General features: G+C 31.1%; 1 protein-coding gene across 1 annotated transcript; it reads right to left on the bottom strand.

Moving 5' to 3' along the window:
* Positions 1–4,776: 4,776 nt before the first annotated feature.
* Positions 4,777–8,432, bottom strand: LOC114416568 (macrophage migration inhibitory factor homolog). The gene is made up of 2 exons (XM_028381478.1): positions 8,228–8,432; positions 4,777–5,174 (listed from the first exon to the last, which is right to left on the bottom strand). The coding sequence occupies exons 1-2, from the start codon at positions 8,336–8,338 to the stop codon at positions 4,947–4,949; spliced, it is 339 nt and encodes a 112-aa protein (XP_028237279.1). The 5' UTR covers positions 8,339–8,432; the 3' UTR covers positions 4,777–4,946.
* Positions 8,433–10,366: the final 1,934 nt, after the last annotated feature.

Here is a 10,366-nt window from a genome sequence, read left to right as displayed (position 1 = left end):
GAGTTATGATTAAATGAGATGCAATACGTAAAAGATAATTGATTACATATTACATATGATTTAATTAATTATCTGCATACTCAATCAAATATGATTTGATGAGTTGGGATCTCGGTTAAAACATTTATATATATGATAGAGAGAGATTGACCTAACATGAAAATGTGAAATTAATTAAAATGATTTTATTCAATAAACATAAAGGAGTTCACGTGGGTAAAAGGTTTACGTTTGTGTTAATCACCAAATTAAAAACTTATCAAACAAGGGTATGAAAACATCTCTGACCCAAAACAAGGCCATCCAATTTTTTTACAAAAGGAAACAAGTTAGGCAACAGAATAACATAAAGTAACATGTTCAGAACATTATGCAAATAATACAAAAATCTATGTCCCAATGTCACATCCTATCAGAGCATTATGTTCCAGTGTCCTCTAGCAGGAGGTTCTCCATAGCCATCCACCTAATTATCTGCTCCCATGAACACAAAGTTTGAGATCATCACAGGATCCAAACACAAAAAACACACATGGAGTAAGTTATCACATTCCTAACTAATAGAGACAAACGAAGCAACATAGATATATATATCGTATAAATGAAATACAACTTACTTAAACACAACTCACGTCATTTCAACACTTATCACGTGACATCACATCTCAACACTACACGTCTCACACATTTTTACATCATTCACATACTCAAGGATCAAAACACAATATCACTCAACCAATCAATATCGATCAATATACAAGCGTTATGCGACAAATATACTAAGACTCAATCTTATATGCAATGTGATATCATGTCAGTGAAAACCTCGCCGGGCGCCTAGGAGTACATGACAAGACAGATCACACACTAGTAAGTCAGGTCACTTTCACTAGGTAAAATCATTGGGAGACCAATCAGGGTCATGCTATTTTATGAGAATGCTCTAACCATGTGGGATCGGCATAGACTTAAAGGAACATTCAAACCAGGTGTATTTTTCCCTAAGGCCTAGACTTCGAAGAGTCCGTCAGGGTCTCTCCCTCCTGATTCAGGTCAAACCCATAAAATATTTTAGAACATAGACTCTATATATGAACTATACAAAATACACGACTCCTCAATTGTTCTCAAATTAATTTTAACTCGTCGCGCGCCAAAGTGATCAAACTCGTTGGGTACCCACAATGGATCCCATCACAATACTCGTTGCACATTAATTCGTCGCCCTTAGAGGGTCTTACAGTCATGCGATTGTGCGATTCATAGTTCACACCTCAATGCACACAACATCTCAATACATGTGCGATCTCATAATTTAACACATATTCAACTTGTCACTTACACACAATTCATCACACTCTCATAATCTCAAGACAACACATTATCACGCCTCATGCATCATATACATGTCACCCAGTAATAATATTAATATGTTATGTTCATATGATTAAACCCCTCAAAAAATTTCACATAATCATATCAAAATCAAATGAATCAAAATCATAGGTAAAAAATATGAAAACACCAAAAGCACATAATTTTATCAATATATTCGCATCAGGACATCAATTGGCCTGTGAAGCATAATAATCTCCTAATTATAATCATAAAGGTAGAATTAAAATTCAATAAACATCAAAAAATAAATCCCAATTTGATTCTCTAAGAAGCCCTACACATGTTCATTTTAACCCCAATTGCGATAAAGTCATCCCTTACCTTTAAGCGGACTCACGTGTGTAGTTTAGCAGCGATAGCGGCGTCTCTAGAGGTTCCCTAAGTTTCATCAAGCTTTTCCTCTGGTTGCTCTGCTAGGATTTCTAAGCATTAGAGAGAATGAAAAGGGATTGGAGCCTCTTCATTGTCTCCGTAAGAGGGACATTTCTTTGACCAAAGATATTACTTCGTGAATCTCAACGGTGGGGATGTGAGAAAATGATATAAGAACCAGGTGCTCAAATTTGATGATGATTCAACGATTAAAGAGTCTAGGATGATACTTTTACTGAGACAAGTTTGGGTATATGCGAGAAAAAGAGAACTCCATGAAAGAGACATTTCTCTCGCCATAGACATCATTACGTAAATCCCAATGGTGGGGATGTGAAGATATGATTTTAAAACCTGGTGTTCATATTGCACGACGATCCAAGGGTTAACGAGTCTGTGTTTGTAGTTTTACTGGAATAGGTTTGAGTGTATGGGGGAAAAAGAGAGGGTTTTGGGAAAGGAAATAGGAAAAAAAATTTGAGAGTAATAAAGAGTGTAGAGATGTATTGTAAATGTAAAACTGACCTAATATGTCTCTATTTATAGCTAGGATACTCTCATATGTAAAACTGACCTAATATGTAAAACTAACCATAAACATTATTACGTAAATCCCAACGGTGGGGATGTGAAGATATGATTTTAAAACCTGGTGTTCATATTGCACGGCGATCCAAGGGTTAACTAGTCTATGTTTGTAGTTTTACTGGAACAAGTTTGAGTGTATGCGGGAAAAAGAGAGGGTTTTGGGAAAGGAAATAGGAAAAACGAATTTGAGAGTAATAAAGAGCGTAGAGATGTATTGTAAATGTAAAACTGACCTAATATGCTTCTATTTATAGTTAGGATAGTCTCATCCTATTATTTGCTCTGTCTATTTTTTTTATTTTATAAAAAGAAACTTTATTTTATTATCTATCAAATGAATAAATAAAATCTCCTTTTTATTTTCTAAAAACATATATTTATTTTATTTACCTTAAAAACATTATTTTATTAAATAAAACTATTTCTTCTTATCTATTGAAGTACAAAAACCTCATTATTTTCCTAAAATTCTATTTATTTTTAAATAAAATCATTTTTAATTTATTTTATGAAAAATGGGGTGTTACAAGAAGAAGGGAGTTGTGTGTCTACCAAATCCTAATGCGTCTATAGTTGGCTAACATTGAGACCCTACTCCAATTGTTGATCATGTGAACTGAGTAGAGGAGACGTAATTTTAACCCTTGTTGATTAAAGGCAACCCATTACTTGAAAGCATGTTACAAAAGTACATTTTAAGCCCTTAGAGATTCACGAGTAATGCATGATCCAAGGGATGTTATTCTTTCTGCTCATGGTCTTTTAAAATTTAAAATTATAGATCATGAAACTTCTACAATTTAAACAATAGAAACCATTTACTATTAGAGTTGAGCATAGGCAACACAAATCACCAACTCCAATATGTGGTCGCAAAGTTACCGACAAAGACATGACAAAGAGAGACACAGTGAGATAAAAAAGAAGGGAGAACGAAATGGGAAAAGGATGAGAATGCACTTACCAATGTTGTGCTGGTGAAGTAGTGGTGGCATGACATCAGAGGTTTGACGACGATCATAGCAACATCGATTGTGGTAGATTTGTCATGCTTTTATGGTCACGACTGTGAGATCTAGCGTATTTCGAGGGAGAATAAGGGGACGAAGATGTAGGGTTTTAGTTCGTGGTGGCGGCGAGGTCGCAATGAAGGCAAGGTGGTTTGGGTTTGTGATGGAGGTAGTGGGGTGACGGTGGAGGCAAGGTGGTGGTGGTAGCTACAGGGTCATGGTGGTGGTGTGGTTTCCAAGAGGCAACAAGTTTCAAGGTGGTGGTATGGGTTCACGGTGAAGGTGAGGTGGTCATGGGTGTGTTTGCATATATGTTAGCAACGAGTTTCATTGTGGAGTGGAGGAGGCAAGAGGGATCGAGAGAGAAAGTTAGGTTTGTGATGAAGAGTGTAGAAGGATAGGATGCGACACCGAGAAACCTCGTATAAGTATAAGAAAGAAAATTGTTCAACAATGATTTTAATATGAGTCGGCACTAGAAAGATATTTTAAATTTATCATGTTCTCTAACACCAAAATACAAACCATACATTCTCATTCTTAAATTCATGTTCATTGACCCATCAATAATTGAGATTTGATTACATATTGATTGCACACAAAACTTAATGGAGAGGATTTGAATGTGTCTAAATATTGGTCTTTTTTAGCCATTCTTGTTCCTATAGTATTGCTTGTGTAATGCCATGTCTTAATATATTTCATTAGTTATGATAATAAAATCAGCTTAAGAAGTATACTCTAACATATAGTCTTTTGAACACACTTTATTTTATTAACTGAAATTTACTAAAAAAATATATAATTTTTTGTTGATTTCACTTATTACCTAATGAATTTTTTATTTATATAATTTTAATAAATTTTATATATAGTAAAGCGTATCTTAAAAAAATATATTAAAAAGTGTGTTATTACAATCCTCAATCAACTTTCATAGAGAATTAATGTTTTCTTTGATTTTGTGAATTTATATAGAAAGGAATCATGAGACATGGAAAAAACACGTTTTCCAAAACCATTTCACTCGTTTGGTGTAGTAAACAAAGTGGGAGGATGTAAAAAGAAAGGGTGAAGCTCTCATAAAAAAACAATCCACCCAAATTGAACAAAAAAGGGAGGAAAAACAAGTATGAAGCACATAATAGAGTGGACATCTATATTCTTGTACCATTTAATATTTAAATAATGAAATTATGAACAAAATATCATTTTTTATAGAAAATAAAATATCATTTATTAATATAAAAAGTGTATCATTTAACCTTTTTTTTTCTTTTCTTTTTCTATTAAACAACCTAAAAAATCTCTTATTTTTAATTTCTTTTCTTTTTCTTTACTCTTATCTCTGAACGAAACATACCATAAAATGGAATAAAGATTGTGAGACCAAATTAAAAATGGAAAATAAATTAAAGGATTTATTTTTGCCATAACCATATTAAGTGGCATTCTTTTTATTGAGTGCCAAAATCAAGAACACATGGGCATATATTAGTAGCAATATTACACACGTTAAAACTCATCGACAATTGACTAGGAACAATATTGTGGGATGCCATAATCAGATCAAGTATATTACATTTTGGATTTTGTACGAAATACAGTTGTGTCAAAGACTTTGAGAAAAAATCTTGTTCTTGGTATAGATAGGTTGGACTGCAATATGGTGCCAAGGGTATTAATTAGCTTTCTCTTCACTTCTGAATTTATACCACCCATTGAAACTATCTCAGCATATGCTGCTGGTTCTTTATTACCCTCAAAAGATATTGGCACAGACCCCTTCAATATGACCATCACAAACTGCACATATATAGTCACAACATAGGCTTTAATTAAGTCACAATTCAGCTCAAAGAATTAAAGACATTTAAGTTTGATATTACTAACTCTATTATTTCAATTTACAATGAAAGGCAACAAAGATCCAAATTAAATTTTGGGACTTAATAACTTCCCTTTGTCGGTTGCTTTGAGGTTCATGAGATTTTACTTGCAATAATAAAAATATATATCGGAAAGAGCTTATTATGTTTCTAAGAGTTAATTTAGTTAAGTTATAGGAAATGGATTATGAATACGTAAGTTCAATTACTCATGAAGTAGTGGGTTCCTTTTTTTTTTTTTCCTTTCGTATTAATTTTTCAAAAATCAGAACAGTCGTTTAGATGTGTTTGGATCAAACAATTTTTATATTATTATGTAAGATAATTATTATAACTTTATTAACTTTTATAATAATCATGTTACATTTTTTTATTAATTATGATTTTTTTGTTAATTTGGTATAAATTTTCGTTTGCCAATAATACATATAAATTAAACTCAAGTTTCAATAAGTTCATATTTAAATAACTCATCACTTGAGAGTTTGTATATGTCATAAATTTGATAAAAAACTTACTCAAACAAATTTAAAAACCTTATAAAGTATTGTAAATTATTTTGAGGAAGTTAAATAAATTCCGTATAAGGGTGATTTTCTAAATGCCTGCCCATGATTTAAGTAAGATCAGATTCAATACTTCTACTTATTTATTTATCTTTCTAAATTTACCTATCTATCTAGTGATTGACATCTTCCACATGATCTCGTCAATTCTTTTAAGTTGAGTTTTTTTTTTTTTTTTCTATACCTTAAATATTCCATCCCTGTCAGATTCAATACTTATTTTTTTTCTTTTTTCTTAATTTGCCCATATATCTTTCTAATTATTGACATCTTCCAATCTTCCATATCTCATCATCAATTCTTTTAAATGGAGTTTCTGTTATTCTTTAGCTCAAATATCCCATCCATCTTTTATGACATGAAAAGAATTATCAGATCTCACACCTTAACGTTTCAAACGAATAATATAGTGGGGTTACTGTGGGGCTCCCAAACAGATAATAGTTGGCGACGTGTCTTCATGATCGAATAAGATAAAGATGATCGAGGTGCTTGTGCTGTTCCTGAAGTGCAATAAGTAGACAACTATACTTCTTCCACTACCCCTCCTTGGTTTCTCTTTCACACGTGATAATATAGGAAACGAGAATCTAGAAGGATTCATCGTACCTAATTTTCTATTTGGTCTTTATATTTTGAAATTAATGATATTCATCTTCATATATACTTTTGATAACTAGTAAATTTCATCTCTCATCTTAATATCTTAAATTCTATAAAAAAGGGAAAAATTCATCAATTTATTTAAAATATGAAAAATAAAATTATTATTTTTTAAAATAAATAATACCAATTTATGATTTAAATATATTTGTTCTCTAAAAAATATCACAAATTTCTTTAATTTTTTAAAAATGCAATTTTCATCAGACATATTTTTAATTTTAATAAAAGACTGAAATTATACGATTTTATTAAATTGAACACAAAGACTAAAATAAAAATCATGATATTTTCATAGATAAAAACGCATTTAGCTCTTTTTTAGGTACTTATACCCAATTCGTTGGACTTTCCATATCTTAATCATGCCAACATTTGCATTATGGTTTGTCCCCTTTGTTCAATAAATTATAAATAAATTGCATCATTGTGTCTTTAATATCCCATGGCATTATTTTATTCTAGTGATCTGATTTCACATGCGTTCAAAAATAGCAAACAGCACTAAAAACACTGCACTATACCCTACAAGCTAGAAAAGCTCCCAACTTGCCGGCCTTACTCAACAAACTTGTTTAATTGCCCATTGCATTTGTTTATTTCATTTTCAGAATAGTTCGTTTGACTCACCTTATGCACCGAATCCTATCAGGTTGCGTCAAACAAAATAATAGCCAAAGTTCTATTTATCGAATTTTAAATCAGTTTTGATACTATAAATTAAACTAAAAGACAAGCCATTTGATTGATGCGTAAGATTTTGTTCTGTGAGAACAATTTATTTATCGAAAGAATTTGTATTTAATTTTTACCTAATGAAAAATTTTTAGACTAGCAATAATCACGTAAATGAGTGGAATTAATCTTTTGATTCAGGAGGTTGTAAGACACCTGTGATCGCTGTAGACAAAAAAACAAATAAACTAAAAGACGGTCATATCATCTTAGCTTTCGTTGACTCAAGTTCCCCATTGAAAGTATAATATTTTATTGTGGTATTTGTATAAGGTCTCAGACTATCCAATTACAACAGCAAATTTATGTGTTGTAGTTTTCTCCAAAGTTTTTTCACCGAGGTTGGGGAGTTTGGTGATATTAAGATTCAATTACATGATAAGGGTTGAGTCCCACACTAGAAATTAGAAATATGAAATTCTAATGTGATTTAGTATTGAACTCTCTAATTGGTGTGGTTCTCCTAATATTCTTATCATTGCAATGAAAGTACTAAAGTTCTTTAAATGATGAATAAGCTATAGTGAAATCAAATTGATTATTTTATGCTAAATTGCATGAAACTTAGTAATAGTAAGTTAGTAAAAAGTAACCATCAATAATAATTGATCAATAATTACTGTCTGAGTTTCTAGATGCTCTGATCAAACTAGACAACAGAAAGCAAAAGGGGGCAGTTTCTCATCTGCAGAGCAATCAAAAGCACACACTTCTGGATATTCACAGTTAGCAAAAATCTGTCAAACTTATAAAGATGTGTCCAATTTTACATATAAAATTCAGATTCCTTTTGCAGTAGATTGAGTAGTTGGGGGAGTATATATAAAGCTAAACAGTTGAACCATTAACCGATTTGCATTAAATTTACAATTGACCAAACAAAGAATAAGAATAAGAATACCCCAAAAGAGAATTTTCACACATCTTGAGAATTGAGACCAAATCTCATAAGCTGTGATTGGAAAAATGCTGATTAGAGAGAAAGAGAGCTAATAGTGTGGCATACCTTCTCTGGCTTGCCGATGATTGTGGAGACTGCAGTGGTTGCTTGAGAAAAGATTGGATCGATGTTAACTCCATCTAAGTTAATGTTGGTGGAGATGTAAAGGCAAGGCATCTTATCTTTCCCCCTTTTTTCCTGTGACTCTTCTCCTTTCTTATAGGGAATCTAATGGGTTTGTTATATAAGCTTGAGTTTGTTGTAACCCCATCTTATATATATATATATATATATAGTGGAAAGCTGACTTTAACTGTTTCTACCCATTGCTAATGGATTGCCATTGGCTTGGACAGCAACAATCATCATAGCCTTTCTTTTTCGTTTCACAAAAACAAAAATAATTAGTGCTTTGTTGACTTGGTCCATAGCTGGTCTAACTTCCTCAATTCTGGCAAATAAAAAAAAAGTGGTGTTAGATTAAAAGAAAATACAGTCTAAGAATATATTATTACACTTATTTACTGATTTTTTTAATTAAATTTCATGTAATTTAATAGAATTGTTATGAATTTAAAATGAATAAAACATTATGTTGGTATCTGAAAGTGTAAAACATTACCATATTAGTACTTGAAATTAAGAAGATTCAAAATAATAATCCAAGATGTTAAATAAATTTTTAAACTTAATTACTTGTTATCACTTTAGTCTTTAAACATACATCAATATTATCATTTAAGTTATGATGACAGATTGTATTTTCAGATTCTTTTTTAACTTGTAGGAATTAATATAACAAGGCTGTACATTTTTCTTTTTTGGCAGAACAAGGCTATACGGTTTAGAGACCCTATTGGTGATTTATTGATTTTTAAATTATAGGTTTATATTTAAATTTTGATCCATTTAATTTAACAGAAAAAAAATTATGCAGTAACCATGTAATTTTTTTTATACATTCATTTAATCACAACTCACCTTGTATGCATAATAAATTTATTAACTTAAAATAATTATGTGAAAGTAATTTAAATAATAATTTTTAAGTGTATGACAATGTAAACTTATTTTACATTGTTGTGTATAAACATTAAACTCTTAATTTAATGTCATTCTTGTAAAAATAATTATGAAATATTGATTTGTTTTTCTATTTTTCTTAATTGAGATGGGTTTCTATTTTTTATTTTGATATGTAAGGATTGAAGACACCAAAAAAATTTACAACAATTCACCCCTAATGCTCGATTAAAGATAGCTTCAAATGCAAAATTGCAGTGTTATCGGGCTCCTTCATCAACAAAGTGTAGGATTTGGTTTTTAGAGTATGGTCATTAGGTGGGGTATGTTCTATGTTATGACTTGTTTTGTATCAAAATTTGGTGGTGATATTGGCTTTTTGTAATTTGTTTGCCCTGTTTAGGCACTTCTTGTGATTTAGAGGGGCTTCTAAAAATATTGATTGGTTTTTAAAAAAAAATTGAGCTAGACCCCTTGATCCGTTCGTACGCATGAGTCACTTGTAATTTATTTTATATGAATATTTATTTATTATATAATACAGTATTAAAATGAAAAATAGTATGAAAATAAAAATATATGTAACATTAATAATAATTAGATTGTTTGCATTAAAAGAAAAAGCTACATTACTCGTTGACCGAGGTAATGTTAGTAAACAAAATAAACAACGTAAACTCAATTTAGTCACGATCACTGTCACTGTTGTCCCAATCCTTTTGACTCTTAATAATAATTTTCTAATTTTGTTCATGCTGCCTGTAGTAGAATGAGATTTCATCACCATGAAAAAATTGCATTCTTCAAGGAATTTATACCAAGGTTGCACAACATATTTTTTGCCAATATCAATATCAAGAACAATAACATTCCATTGTAACGGAGGCCCTAATCTTCTAAGGATTGTCATGTGTTGATCACAGTCATTTAGATGTCTAGTTACATAGCTTGGAAGATTCTGCAAAAGAGGATAAATAATAATTATATTTAAGTTTGTATTTATATAAGTCATAATAAACATATTGTCATCATTACCAAAGGGTACGGTGCGTCAATCATTGATTGCGTTATGTCAAGTGTACAAATATGTTGCTTGGACATCATCCACAGTCTTCCGAAGGTCTGCTGTTCCAGTGGTGGACTGAAATGAAGGTCGAATACTGAGATGTGGTTGATGGCAAA

Source organism: Glycine soja, chromosome 1 (assembly GCF_004193775.1).
Source record: "Glycine soja cultivar W05 chromosome 1, ASM419377v2, whole genome shotgun sequence".
NCBI lineage: Eukaryota > Viridiplantae > Streptophyta > Magnoliopsida > Fabales > Fabaceae > Glycine > Glycine soja.
The sequence above is the reverse complement of the archived record's forward strand: the minus strand, read 5'-3'. Positions and strand labels throughout refer to the sequence as shown.

Bases quoted from the DNA above. Each gene is read 5' to 3' on its own strand.
- LOC114416568 (XM_028381478.1), bottom strand. From the start codon at position 8,338: ATGCCTTGCCTTTACATCTCCACCAACATTAACTTAGATGGAGTTAAC. The intron at 5,175-8,227 runs GTATGCCACACT...ATATATGTGCAG, and splicing joins TCATCGGCAAGCCAGAGAAG to TTTGTGATGGTCATATTGAA.